General features: G+C 47.1%; 1 protein-coding gene across 6 annotated transcripts in view; it reads right to left on the reverse strand.

Moving 5' to 3' along the window:
• PEMT (phosphatidylethanolamine N-methyltransferase) overlaps window positions 1–15,314 on the reverse strand; it is an 83,017-nt gene that overhangs the window by 33,372 nt on the left and 34,331 nt on the right. For all 6 annotated transcript variants that reach the window (XM_090023519.1, XM_090023522.1, XM_090023521.1 and 3 more), the window contains exon 3: window positions 4,636–4,751. In XM_090023519.1, coding sequence (XP_089879645.1) covers window positions 4,636–4,751 — 116 coding nt within the window. The remainder of the gene's footprint in view (window positions 1–4,635; window positions 4,752–15,314) is intronic.

The raw sequence follows: 15,314 nt of genomic DNA on the forward strand, positions 1-15,314 counted from the left end.
ATAAGATCAGTTGAATGAGACATTTCTCAGATAATTACCCCAAAGCCTGGAGCAGCCAAACAGTAAGAGACCAGATTTTCCTTTTTTTTTTTCTCCAAGCAGAGATAATAGAGGCTTTGCAAGAGGCAAAGAACTTTGATCAGGAAGAATTTCAGTCTACCAGGAACAACAACTGCACAAAAGCCATTACAGCCTGTCCTCTTACGTAGTTTGCTGAGCAGTTCCTTTGGGCCGAGGCCATTCTGGAGCCAAGTCTAAGAATTGTGCTAGATAAAAAACACTTTGCAGATAGGAAGCATTTAATCGTCTAACGACCACAATATCTTTACACCCAAGATACTCATGCGGAACAAAGTTGAAGTCAGACAGAGCTGTTGTGGCACAGGCTGGGAGGGCAAGTTCAAGGCAACAAAAACATTCCCAAGAGTGGAGGACAAGCTAGCAAGCTGTACGGATTTGAACCCCTAGTCCTCCCCCCCCCCGCGCTGAAAATTAATTCTCAAAATCTCTCCTTGGCCCCTCCCTGTGGCTTTGGAGTCTTCTGATAAATGCAGTGATGATCAAAAGCACATTAAGAAGAAATATTTACATTCTGAGATGTGCTCACGTCATTCTTGTGCACGATGCAGCCCCAAACCACAGAGGAAAGCTATAGCCAGTACTGCAGACTCAAGTGGGTGCTTCTGGGGATGGAGGGGAGGAGGAGGTGGGGGAAGATCTCAAGAGATGGTCTTTTTGCTCATTATCCCTCACTGCCTGCATCCCCAAGACTATTAAAATTTGAGATTAGGAACCAGCTTCCCCCCACTTTGTTGCATTTGTAAGGCACAGCTTGCTCTTGGTCAGTTCAACTGGTTCTGCGGGGCTGGGAAGTGAAAACTCAATTTAGTCCAGAAACAGATGCAACTCAAACACGGAAGAAAAGCAAGTAGGATTGTGAGATGGAGTTTCCAGGGTGCTTTCCTGACCTAATCAGATGCCGAAATTTCCGCGTCTGCATTAAGCAACTGGGCAGTGCTTACGTTTTCACTTTACGTGTTCATTGCTCTTTAGCCATCCACGCGCCGTGCTTTAGAACAAGGATCTACGAACATGTAGGGGATGGGAACAATACTGCAGGCCCTCCCGACTTGGGCAAACAAACAAAGGTCGGTGTTTACAACAGCGGCCTCACTGTAACCATGCCAAACCTGCAGAGTGAGGATGGCCTCCCCTTTTGCAGGTGCATTTGGAGGAACTGATGGCTCTTAAGGTCCATTTGCAACCCGTGCTACCATTCTGAAGCCATGGCTCTTCCCGCTCATGCTTATGGATGTGGTACTCAAGAGTACCTCTTGAAACAGCCAAGGACCACTTGAACCTGTTTCAGCACAACTAAATACAGAGGCAACAAACAAAGCCACACTCAAAACTTGGCCAGCTTGAGAAGCACAGAGGATTGGGCTTTCTGAGTTACAGTGCAAGCCATTGAGCATGCACTTGGTTGGTGGCCCTTGAAAACGGGATTATAATTTTGGCTCTGCCACTGATCTGCTGCATGACCTCAGGCGCATCGTTTCACACTTCTCTGCCATGTTTACAGGTTTAGAGGCTGGCAGAGACTCGGAAAACAGGGACTATTTCACCTGGATGGGTTTTTGTGCACCCCCAAAACCACCCCCACTGGCAGTTAGCTGAGCTGTGAAATCTAAATACACACCCGTCCATGAGTCACGAGCAGGTCACACAAGCCATTCTGCATGGCCAAAAATTAAATTATGGACTAAACAAATCCTGAGCCCTCCTTCAGGACTTCCAGTAGTGTGCAACGGTCCCGACAAACACAGAGCGGGGGTAACTGTTGGCGTTACTTCTAAGAAGTAAAATCTGATGAGATGCATTTACAAATTCTAACCTGAGAGTTTTATGCCATGGAAATTATCTGGAGTTCTGACAATACATTAGCTCTGACCCTGACATAACTGCATCTGGGACAACAGTTCAGGCCCAACTTTAATTACAGTGCTGCAGAGAGAGTAAGCTACAGTTGTCAGATCATAGCCAAATTGTTGACATTGAGGAAGCTTTCTGCAGGACAACACTGTTACGTTAGCACTGAGAACACTTAAGGACGTTATTTCCATAATGTACAGTACATCACCAGTGCTATATTATTTGCTAACATAGGCATTACCTAGGCAGATCTTAGATAAGTTTAAGCAGCTTGCCTGCCAAGTGCACACATAATCCCTGCTCTTCTATGCAGGAAATGCTGTAACATTTGAAATGCATGCTGAGTTTCGTTTCCTCAGCTCCCTCAGGGGGAAAAAATGCCCACAAGTGCTGTAATACACGCTCTGTACTAGGCCAAAAATTCTGAAGATGACCCTCCAGTCATCTCATTGTGCAATCAATCGAGGGAAATCATTGAGAGAGACACAGAGTCAGGAAATTAGACACTTAACAGCTCTGACATTAATCACTAAGTCTCAGAACAGGAGACAAAGTAATTCTGCTTTTACTACCTCCTTCCAATGGAGAATTCAAAACTAAAGTAAAACCAAACCCAAATGAAGACCTGCTGGTGAAAGATGCCATATCGACAATCTCTAGAAATGCATGTCCACTGGCCATGGAACAGGAACAAGACACCACCGTATAGACCTCGGCTCTAAGCTTAGGAATTATCTCTGTGGGTGAGTGGGTATTCAAGTCTTCAGGCTATTCTTTCACTTTCCAGCTGATGTTGCTGAAGAGAAAGGATGGTCCAGTGGTTAGTGCACCAGGCCAGGATGTAGGATATTTGGGTTTAGGTCCCTATTGTGTCAGTGTGTGATGCTAGGTAGTTCACTGCATCCCACTGTGCCTCAGCTCCCCGTCTATGAAATGGGTTTAACAGCAATGCCCTCCCTTGTAAGAGCACCAGAGAAGTAACTGCATTAAAGACTGAGAGACATACAGACATAATGGGGATGGGGGCTATAGAAATACCTACAAGAGATAGAGCACAGGACATTTTCAAAGGCAGCTTTGGACACTGAGCAGTCATAGGCCCCTTTGAAGCCCCAGCCTCAGTGTCCATTTTATCAGGGATCATTGCCATATGGGCCGTTGTCCATTTTGATAGACCACTGACCCACTCTGCAGCTGGTGAGACTGGAGCAGGAAATACAGCGACTAGAACAGAAGAATCCTAGGTTCAGGGCCTCTCTTAAGACCTGTGCTGATGGTCGGTTTCAATCAGCCCAGCTTCATATGGGTATCCCACCACCCAGTCTGAGGTGGCTGGCTGTAGTGGTAGCCACATCATTCTCTTGTTGGATGTGGCTACAGAAAACTGGTGTGCTAGTCCAATGTCACCAGCTAGGTTTGAGGGCAACTCTGACCCTGGTACCTCATGCCCTTCTTCCACGCTTGAGGATGTTATTGCTTAGGCTGTAGACACACACACACATACCAGATGCTTTTCAAACACCAAAGACAGTTCCTGCCTTGCAGAGGGTTTTTCCTCCTTCGCTTTTACACAGATAGATACGCAGAGAAGTGATATACTTTTCAATTGTCAGACAGCATGAAAGGCAGAGCTGGGAAGAGAACCAGATCCTCCTGATGCCCCATCTGCTGTTTTAGCCAACGGACAGTCCTGCTTCCAACACCACTTCTCACAACTGCATATAAATAGCTTTAAATCACTAATGACTCAGCCTGGATTCAAACCAGCAACCAAAAGTGAAAACCTCCCCACTGCCAATGGCCTGATCGTGCCCTCTCCTCTCAAATTAACAGCTCGCTCAGTATGAAGCAACTTTTATTTTCTTAATACAAGTTGGTTGTTTTCAATTAGGTGTCTCATGACATGCTGTTTATACAGTTAAGTGTCTCTTTTATGGGCCTAATTTACTGTAATATCTCAACATTAAAACGCTGTGTGATTACAGATTATGCAATGTCTTGGAGGCAGTGAGATAGAGCCCCACTATCAGCGTCCCAGAGCACAATCTTTAGTTTATCCTCACAACACCTCTGTGAGGTAGGACAGGGCCATTCACCCCATTTTCGAGGGAGAACAGAAGCAAAGAGATGCCAGGACCCAGATCCTCCCAGGTACTTAGGTGCCTGACTTCTGCTGATGTCAGAGGAGAGCACTGGAGAGCAGCGTCTCTGAGATCAGCCCAGATGGTTGCAGTGGTGGCTGCTGACCTTGAAAAAAAACAAAACACCTTAGTTTTAGTTTCAAGGGGAGCTTGGCCCAGATTCTCGAAGGGATTTAGGCGCTTAAATAACGTGCCCAAAGGGACACAGGGGCCTGCAACAAGGTATGAAATTTAACCCACATTTCACAAAGCCAGGCTAGCACCCTCCCAACTGGATCAGCTGCTTTTTGTCATTAAAAGAGATCACCTTGCAGCATTTCTGATTTCCCCGCACACTCCCCACCACTCCTGCCTTGCAAATGGAAAGAGTTTTGCTTTCTTCTCTGACTTTCCCCTTCACATCTCATCCTTTGCTTCAGTTGCAGCCAAAATGGGATGGGACTGTCTCCCAAATTTGGCTGATGTGGCCTGACCTGCATCACTGTTTTCAAAGACTGTTGGCATGAGAGAGACGGCCCCAGTTTCCACAGTCACACAGGTAACACAAAAGTGAGGTCCTTACCAATGGCTCCGTACAAAATTAAGCAGCAGGATGATCACCCCCAGGCAGTAGCACGCAGTGTACGGAGAGCCAAAGACCCTGCTGAGCGCTCTGGTTCTGTGCTCCCATCTTGCTACCTACAAGGACAAAAGAGAAGAATGCTGAGCAGTGAGACACACGATTCATGCTGGCGCCAAAAAAGTCCCAGGTTCTTTACAAGAGCCAAGTACAACATGCATACCATCAGCTGGGGAATCAACCAGAACAGATCAGCAAACACTGAATGGAGTTGGCTTAACCAGACCTCGGTAGAGAACACTTCCTTCCAAGCTCTACAGTTTTTGGGAAGCTCTTGGGACACCTATTCATGCACTGGTCTTTCCACCAGGTTAGATCATGAAAGACTCATCCCCAGTGAAGGCAGGAATGGACAGTCTGCAGAGGCTCAATGCACTGGGCCAGATTCTACTATGTTATAGGGAGGGGAAAATACTGAACTAGTGAAATTCCTTTCTTCCTAGAGCTCTGTACATGCTGATTCTTCCATTTCCCCAGTTCTCTTGCTCTGGAACAGCCCAACATACTGAAAAAAAAACCTGACCTGTCCCTAGACTTTATTTATACTTTGGAAGCCATTCCAAAATGCAAGCTCCAGGCCTCTCAAATGACATGCTCCCCTGGAGAGAAGAGAAGTTCCCATGCACACTTGCCCTGATACCTACCTTACGCTACATAGAGGCAAGCGCACCTGGCCAACAAAGCTTTTAAAGCAACCATCTCAATCCCAGCTCCTTGCTAAGACTGCGTTCTGAGATCTACTGAGGTCAGCAGGACCTTTCTTAAAGACTTCCCTGGGCTCTGGACTAGGTCCAGCTCTGTTGACATGTTACCTCCAAGGTCCATCTTTTGCATAGTGCTTCAAGATGGAGTCTAGGTATCTTGGGATTGAGCCACATATTTTATCAGAGAGTCCTGTGAAACTATACCTTCTTTTACCAGAGAGCCGCTTCAGATAAGTCTGCTAGCCACCCTTCCTGCATGTACAGTGCATTTGTCCTGGCTGTGCAGTGTTAACCACAACGGCTTTATCCGTTCTCCTGGCTTGTCATTATCCATAGCTACCTAAAACTGTTACACAGAAGGGTCTTTTTTAGTAAGTTATATATTCTCACTCTCTCTCTCTCTCACACACGCATATAATCACAGAATAATCTGTTAACATCTGGTCTAGCGCTCTGTTTTCTGTTTGCAAATCCAAACACAGGATGAGCTATGAACTAGCATAAATGCATTGGTTTGTTGTAGAGAAACCACAGAGGACAACATCGCTGTCCCAAACCCTTCCAATTTAAGCCAGTGATTCTCAGCCAGGGTGTAGTGGTACCCTGGGGTGCGTTAAGATCCTTTTAGGGCAGCTGTGGAGTGCCACATAATGTTAGCACTGTTAAATAGGCTGACATCATTCACAAGATCAACCCAGTATCTGAAGAAGTTGAGAACCACTAATCTAAGCACATGGGCTCAGAAATAACTCTACACCTCAGCTCACCCTGTAGCAACACAGAGTTTCAGAGGCTTTAGTGCCCATGTACACACTCTTCAGCAAAACTGGGGTAAGCAACTTCACATGTACCACAGGGAATGTACCACAGGTGCCACGGAGTAGCCAATACACTGTGAGCTCACACACGAGCTTACCTTGCTCAACCATGTGTGCATACTTTAGAAAGCCATTTGAGTTGCCGGGAGCACTGCTAAAGGCACAGGGCCTGATTCATCCTCCTCTGAAACCAACTGGAATTTCTCCTAGGGGATCCCTTCCAGCCTTGCACACTCCTGAGGAACTTGTGAGTCCTGTCCCAGCTATCGCAGGTAACCACACCACATAATCTTACCCATAAACTTACCAATCCCCGTTCTAACACTAGTCTGTCTCTTTGCTCCCACTTCTTGTTTCACCTGTTCCAGAACTTCACTCTTCTGACAAACTCCTCCTCCCTGCCAGACTAAATTCATGCATAGCGTGTCAACACCTAGTTTTCCTTTAAAACTAAGTGTCGACATGCTAGCTTAAATTTACACAGCTCTTTTCCCACAGGCGCTGGATCAGGCCCACATGTCTCATTGGCATCAGCCCCCTGGGTCAATGATCTCGAGGTAAAAGTGTGCGGAGGCGGAAACAGATGTAGCGAAATCGACAGAACATACAGGGCCAAACTCACCTGAATGTCCTTCCCTTCACTGCAGTGATGTCTCATCCGGTAACACCAGGGCTGTATATAACCCACCCTGCATATGTATTACAGTCCCATCTGTTTAAATGCATTTGAGAACGGCTTAGTTTGATTACCAGCAGCGAGCAGGGAAAGGCAACTTTACAGGCAATGTCTTTTCTCAGGCTGATCCACCGGCACCAAGTGAGACCGGTTGAGAGTGATGTGTTTCCCCTAGGCAAAGAGATGCAAGGTCTCTGATAAGCAGGGCACCCATTTCACAGGCTCCTAAAATAATTCAGTTACTTATGCAATGCCTGCCCCCAAAATCAGAAACCTGTCCCATGACAGACAGCAGATTTGTAGCCTTTTGCTTGCTGGTATAAATAGACCATGCTTTAAATTTAATTTAAAGCAGACTGCGTCATGCGGCTGCTAAAACAGGAGCTGCTGTTTGGCAGCCGTGAAAGGAAAGAAACAATGCAGGATGAGCTGACACCTTTTTACAATCAAAAGTGACTGCACCAGGGGGCTGAGTCACGGAAGAAGGAAGGGGAGGGTAATGAAGCCACATGCCAGTGATTTATGCAAATGTCCTAATGCAGATACTTTCCCTGTGGATAATTCTGGTGGCAGTCATTTGAATTGTGATTGGAAGCTAGAGCTAGGAGCTTCATAAAGCATCTCTGGAGTGCTTTGGTCAGCAAGAGAGAGCTTTCTAATTCAAACACCAGACCCTCTTTTCTGCATGGGAATGCCAGGACATCAGGGCCAGCACGGACTCCTGGGCAATCACAGCTGTCCCCTCTGTCCTTAAAAAAATAAATAAATCTATGCACCTTTGATTAATTCTGGCTGAGAGCAAATGTCTTTCAAGTGGATTTTGAGCTCTTCAAGACAAGGACAGCGTTTCCTTGCATGTTTCTATACAGCCGAGAAGAAAACAGTGACAAGCTGCCTGGTGCTGGGTTTGCAACAGACCATTACCAAATCCCTGGTTAGGCGTGAAGAAGAATAGGGTTTTGGTTTGCAATTCTTTTTTTAGCTGTGGACCCTGTCAAGCAGGGGACCAACCTCTTGACATCCATCTGAGAAGCAGCATCTACAAGCAGGTTCCCAGGTCCCTTTAGGGATTTCCAGTCAGTCCTTGACCCCAGCCAGGTTCCTCTTTGAGGGAGAGCTGAAAGGAAGACCTTGATCTCACCCCCAGCCAGCACCCAACTGGGTTGGACTCTTTCCTTTTAAGCCATTCTTCCAACCCTGATATCTGCTATAAAAAGTAACTAGGCAGAGCTGACTGAGCCCATGACAGTCCTCTGGCCCCTTCCCAGAGCACTGGGAGATGGGATGCTACGTCGCAGGGCTCTTCTGATCCTGGCTGGAGCTGGAAGATGTTGCAGCGAAATAAACACAGACCACAAGAGTGAATTTTCAGTGATGCTGGCGTAATTTAGTATTATTCAAGTAATGGCACTTCCACAGCATCTCTGCTACCCAGATACCGGCATGGCTGAAGTGGAGAGACAGTTCTCAAAGAGAATCGATGAGAAATTCTCAGCTGCGCTACCTCTTTCACATAAGCAGAGTTTCAGCTTTTGACCCAATAATTAGGTTTCATGGCATCTGAGTGGGGAGGCAAGTATTTGTAATTTATTCTTACAGACTGGAAAAAAATGAGTCCATATGGGGCCTAGTTACTTGTCTAACGATTGTACTAGAAGTCTGGGCCAGAGACAGACTTAGAACATAGTTCCCTATGACTCCCAACACCTTGCTTTCCCTACTAGGCTTTCACAAAAGCCCTCTGATGACTGAAAGCTGTTTTTGGAAATGGTTTTCCAGCAGTCAGTTTTAAAACCCCCCCAGTACAAGTATTTCAAAAGCCAGTAGCAGGCTCAGGGGTGCAATGTTCTGCATTTAGCTTGTTAAACTTTTCCTCATCGACCAGAACAGCTTGTGAGTGGAATCAAATCATTTCCAGAAGCCACAATTCACAGGCAAATGGAGTCACTGTCCTGCTATTTGTGCAAATGCCCAGGCAAAAAAAAGAAAAGAAAAGAAAAAGGACCTAAATGCCCCAACTGGCTGCAAATGGAAACGAGAAATCAATTCAGGTTGTCGTTTTCTTTATGGATGCAAAAAGCCCCAAAACAAAAACAAATGCGACAGTCGTATAAAAAGCAATTTCATCTCTCAAATTTGTTACAGCTTCCCATCGACCAGAGATGCTATTTATTGCTTTGTAGGCACCACGGATCATAGCTTTTCATTAATAGTAAGCATTTGTTTCAGGGAAATGGATTTTTTTTCCACCGCTGAAGCAAGCTGACTTTTAAACATGTTACATTTTAATATGCTCAGCCCCAGCTTTGAACCACAGACTCTGTTCTATTTTATGAGATTCCATTTTTATATCTGGTTGACCCCGGAGGTGCACGGTGAAACCAGATGCCTCTGAGCCCAAGAGATCTTCTGCATCTCCATGCTAATCGGCCTGTCTATGCCCTGACGTGGCCCCTCTACCAAGGCATCTCAGCACCTCACAATAAATCACGTAGCCTTACAATGCCCCTGTGAGATAAGGAAGGGTGAACAGTCCCACTGTCCAGAAACCGAGATACATAGAGATTAAGTGACTTGCCAAAGGTCACGTAAGCAGCACGTGCCAGAGCAGGGAAAGGAACACAAGTCTCCAGAAACCTAGTAGGTGGCTTCACCCTAGGAGGCAAGGGCTGGGATCAGGGTCTTTCAACTTGTTCTCCAGTCTGTAGCGAGCATCTTCTCCCACCTGAAAATGTTTTCTTCATTACAAGTAACCTGTAAGGACAGGTGTGTGGGGAATTACGGGCTGTCCTGTGCTGCTCAAACAATTTGCACACATTCATTTCATCACAGGCAGGCGAACACAAAGATCCAGTGTGAGCATAACAACAATACATGTTTTGGCAGGGTCAGCGTCTTAGAGACCAGGCCAAGGTTCAGTATGGGGACTAGGTTATCCTGCTATCTCTTACCGCAGCGTCCTTGAACCTTTCTTTGCTTTTTGCTCAGTTTCCTTGAATCAGTGATTTTTCTCTGAACTCCTGGGGAGCAAACGAACTACAGCATGCTTTTCTCACATGGCTGCTAGACTGGGGAGGTGCTGGGTGGGGGTGGGGGGAGAAATAGCTCATAGTGACCCCTCACCCCAAGAAGAAATGCATTCTGTTGATGTCTGCAGTTTGTTGGTGTATACTTTTCCGCAGCTGTTCACTGGAGTGGTGTTATGAATACACCAACAAATTATAAATCACAAGTTCACAGCTCCTCCGTTCATTTCCTCACCCTGACTCTGCAGCAGAGCTGCTGTCATTTCCAGGCCCTGGGGGCACACCTCCTTGCAATTAAAAAAAATAAGAAAAAAAAGAGACTTGAGAATTAGAAGGATCCTTGGGGCAGTTGGATGCTCCCATTTGTGGGTGTTGTCAGAACAACATAGGTGTCTGCCATTCGGGAATGGAAAGGTAGGTAACACCTATGTCACTGGTACCTGGGATGTAGCAGGGTTTTCAGGCAAATGGTGCCACTGACACAAAAGAAGCAAGAATAGGCTGAAAACAAATGGGCTCTCAAAGAAGCAAAAGTATCTCTTCTTACTGAGGGTGGCGGTGGCAGGGAACAGAAAGAAAAGAAGAGAGGAGAGAGAGAGACAGTCATTATAGGAGAAGGCTTAAAAACCTCTGTTGCCATGTGGTCACTGCTTCTCCATTCAGAAATTAGATAAAAACCTCCACTCTCTGTCATAGTAAGTAATTCAGCTAGGCAACAACGATATCTAAGATTTCAGAATTTACCATAGCTGCTGCGAAAACCAGGAAGGAAAGAAAGGGTTGCACACGACATCTTCATTATAAATGTTCTTTGCATCTGTGAAATGCTTACAAAAAAGCCAGTGATATTCCAGGATGCATGAAAGAAAGGGCAATCTTCTGATCAAATCCAGCTGCAGCACAGATCTCAACATGGATGGTAGAAACCAGAGGCCACTGGGCTTGTGTGTGTGCACAGTTCAGGGTTTAGCCAGGGACACAATATGATATACTGCGTGGCTGAGATCAGACTCCCAGTCTTTGCTTTGAGAATCTGCTGGCCTTGGCTGTCCTCAAACCCAGCATGGGGGTCTGCAAAGGTGCGCTCAGAGAATGGGTAACGGACCGCAGGGCTTGTACAGTCTGATCCAATGCACAACATGCTCAAAGTTAGGTTCTTATGGGCACCACAGAAGTAACATAGCTATAGAGGTGAGAAGAACATACAGTAGAAAGAGACACACATAGCCTTTGCATGCATCATGGATATCGTCCATCTTTGGGGTGCTATTGCAATAGGAGCAACTATAAACAGAGATGGGAAGTTATTGAGAAGCCTGTTGACCGTGAATATATGGAAGTAATTCTCTGCCCCATTATTCTGTCTGCATCTGGGAGTCCTCACCAAGAGAACGTTGCTCAAATAACATCATCGTCAGCAAACCCTTAATTTGAGGATGATCTCTACCATGGCTCATTGATGGGTCTTGAAATGATTTAAGACTCCAATCCTTGAGCTACTGACTCATCTGCAGAAGTTGCAGGTCTTTCTGCAGAGGAAAGTAGGCTGTAGGCCAGGGTTTGTCTCCTTTTCCTTCCTCCTTTCTCTCTTCTCTGCTTTGAGGGAAAGATGCTTTACCTTGAAATGGACTGCTGCTTGACTGAAGTTGCAGGGCCATTGGAGTCAGTCAGCAGCCAGCTCCTCCCAGCTCTTGAAGTTAGCATCCATTTTTTGAGGTATACCTTCCATGTGTCCTTGTAGTGTCTCCTCTGGCCACAAGATCTCAGGCTGTCACTAAGCTGGGAGTACAGCACTTGTTATGGGAGTTGAGAGTCACACACAATGTCCGGTCCAGAGAAGTTGGTGCTTGAGGATCGCTGACTCAATGATGGTAACATTGGCTTCAACAAGGATGGTGGCATTTGTGCGAATCCCATTTGATGTGGAGGATTTTCCAGAGGCATCATTGGTGATACCTCTCCAGAGTCTTGTGTCACCCACATTGCACATCCATAGAGAATGGGGATGACGACTGCATTTTAGACCTGGATCTTGGTGTCTTTCTGGAGATCATGATGAATATGACAAATTGCTTCAGCTTGTCTTAAGGAGGCACTTGTGCACCAAATCTCCTCATTAATGTTTGCTCTCTGAGGTGGGGAGGCAAGGAAAGTGCTTGACTAACTCCAGGTTAGTAATTTGGGGAGGGTGTGGGTCACATTCATGGCCTGGGGCAGGCTGATGGAAGACCTGAGTCTTCTTGATGATCCAACGTGGCCTGGAGGTTCTCCTCGGGGTGCCTGAATAACAGCATTCCAGCCTAAATAGCAGATGCCTCTAAAGCCATGCCAGCAGTCCAACACCTACCTGCCCCCCACAACTAACCCAGTTAAATTGCTGTTTTTGCATGGCATGGCTTTAGAGGCACTAGCACAGAGAATTATTCTGCATTTGGGATTTTTAATCAGGTATAGAAAAAAACAAGTTTCTAATACCCACCCCCCATGGTTAATGCTTCCCCCACACTGCCTTACAGACCCTGAGTGGGAGTTTCCATCTCCATCACCCATTTGATCCTTGGCACAAATTAATTGGAGAAACTGTCACCTCTCTACTAGGGACCATTTCACAATTCATTTCCCAAAGGCCAGGCCACTGTGCCTGAAGCCCACAGAAATCAATGAAAACACTCTCATAGTTTCATAGTTTGTAGGGTTGGAAGGGACCTGAGCAGTGCTCAGGGGAACAGGGACTCCCCCAGTGCCTACTGGTCCCCTCTGACTAGTTTGTAACAGGCCACTAGATCCCCCTCAGCCTTCTCTTGTGGAGGCTGAACAGGTTCAGGTCCCGTAGCCTCTCCTCGTAGGGCCTGCCCTCCTGCCCCCTGACCATGCGAGTGGCCTCCTCTGGACCCTCTCCATGCTGGCCACATCCCTCCTGAAGTGCGGCGCCACAACTGGACGCAGTACTCCAGCTGCGGCCTGACCAGTGCCGAATAGAGGGGGAGGATCACCTCCCTGGACCTGCTCCAGATGCATCTGTGGATGCAGGACAAGGTGTGGTTGGCCTTCCTGACTGCCTCCCCACACTGCCGGCCCATGTTCATCTTGGCATCAATGATGACTCCAAGATCCTTTTCTGCCTCTGTACTGATGAGAAGGGAGTTCCCCAGCTTGCAGGTATGGTGCCGGTTCTACCTCCCCAGGTGCAGCACCTTGCACTTGTCAATGTTGAATCCCATCCTGTTCTCATCCGCCCACCCTTGTAACCTGTCTAGGTCCGATTGCAGCCTATTCCTCCCTTCTAGCGTCCCCACATTCCCCCACATCTTAGGGTCATCAGCAAATTTGAACAGGGTGCTTTTTACCCCCTTGTCCAAGTCACTGATGAAGATGTTGAACAGTGCGGGCCCAAGCACCAAGCCACTGCCCACATCCCTCCAGGTTGAAAATGACCCCATCCACCCCCACTCTCTGGTTGCGGCCCTCCAGCCAGCTGGCGACACCACAGCCCCCCAGTTTCTTAATGAGAACGGAATGAGAGACACTGTCGAAGGCCTTCCGAAAGGCCAGAAAGACTACGTCCACTGCTACCCCTGCGTCTAAGGATCTGGTGACCTGGTTGTAGAAGGCCACCAGGTTGGTCTGACAGGACCTGCCGCTAATGAACCCGTGTTGGTTGCCTCTAAGCATAATCTCCCCCACTGGCCCCTTGTGGACATGTGCCAGAATAATTCTCTCAAAAAGCTTGCCCAGGATCAAGGTTAGACTAACTGGCCTATAGTTTCCCAGGTCCTCCTTCCTCCCCTTTTTGAAGATGGGAACCACATTGGCCCTCTTCCAGTCCTCTGGCACCACACCAGAGCACCATGAGTGCTCGTACAGCCGTGCCAGGGGTCCCGCAGTGACTGCAGCCAATTCCCTCAGCACTCGGGGGTGGAGATCGTCCGAACCAGCTGATTTAAATACATCCAGTTCCTCCAGAAGTTCCCTAACTAGTTCCTCACTGACGCTTGGCCTAGGTGCACCTCTCCTGGGTCCCGGAGGGGGGCCTGGGTGGGGGGGCTGTTCCGGTCCCTGCTCAGGAAAATGGAGGCAAAGAAATCATTAAATAGCTTTGACATCTGGTGTGACAACCAAATTTCCTAGTGTGTCCTGCAGGGGCCCCATATTACCCAGTACCTTCTTTTTGCCCCCTATGTATTTAAAAAAGGACTTCTTGTTGTCCTTGATCCGGGAAGCTAGTTCTGGTCTCATCTCCACCTTGGCCTTCCTGACTGCCCCTCTCCATCCCTGAGCAACCACAATATAGTCCTCCCTGGGGATGGCCCCTCCCTGCCATTAGGTGTGCACCTCCCTTTTAGCTAGGAGACATTCCCGGATGCTTCTGGTAAGCCATGGGGGCTTTTGCGCCCTCCTGCTCCCTTTGATCCGTGTTGGGATTACCTTCCTTTGGGCTTGGAGGATCATCTCCTTAATGAGCAACCACTCTCCTTGGACACCTGGCTCCCCTCCCCTCCAGGACCTCAGTGCTTCCCCCGACTATTCTCCTTAGCTCATTGAAGTCCGCCCTCCTGAAAGCTAGGGCTGCTCTTATTGTGCTCTGCGATCAGTCCCATTGTTACAAATGACCCAGAGTAGATGTAAGCCAGTGACCTCGAGGTAAAAGGCTTAGCAGTTTTATTTTATCTCATGAAACCAGCCTGGCTAAGATTTATCATTTGAGCATGACCTATCCTGAAGACCGATGGATCAAGCAAATTAAAAGTTCTTGTTTAGTGAAGGTCTCTTGACCTAGTTAAGCCAAAGAACCTGGGAAATATTTGCCCATAAATGGCAACACAGGACATTGTGCTGGTAATTTTTATACTCCCAATAAAGAAGTTTCCCACGTGAGTCTCAATCAGAAGGCAAGCACACATGAACAGCGTTAGCCACAAATCTGGCACTTTTGTGTGTCAACAGTAATATCTCAGGGCAAAATGATGTAACCGAACAACCTTATTTTCCCCTTCAGGGGGGCACTTCTTAGACCTTATTCTAAACTATGTGTTCTCCCCAAGGCAAAGAGTATCCCACTCTACGTTGAAGGAAAGAGAAAACCATTAGCAAGCACGAGCTAAAAACAGAAAGGCAATTAAGGTAAGAAAGGTCATACAAATATACTCAGAGACACTCAGTCCTGCCTGCTTCAAAAACCACATACACCGTCAAAGTTAACCAAAAGAGAACAGCACTTATATCCCTATGAGAATTAAAACAAGTACTCCCCAATTCCAAGGAAAAACCCAAGGATGCTAGCTGACAAGGTTAGAAAGAGCTCACATGGTACACTGTTCATGACTGCTGATAGAGCAGGGGTGGGCAAAATACCCAGCCCATGAGGCCATTCTGTCTGGCCCGCAGGGCCCCTAAAAGA

The sequence above is a fragment of the Crocodylus siamensis genome, chromosome 12 (genome assembly GCF_052110815.1).
Source record: "Crocodylus siamensis isolate JL-2025a chromosome 12, ASM5211081v1, whole genome shotgun sequence".
NCBI classification, from domain to species: domain Eukaryota; kingdom Metazoa; phylum Chordata; order Crocodylia; family Crocodylidae; genus Crocodylus; species Crocodylus siamensis.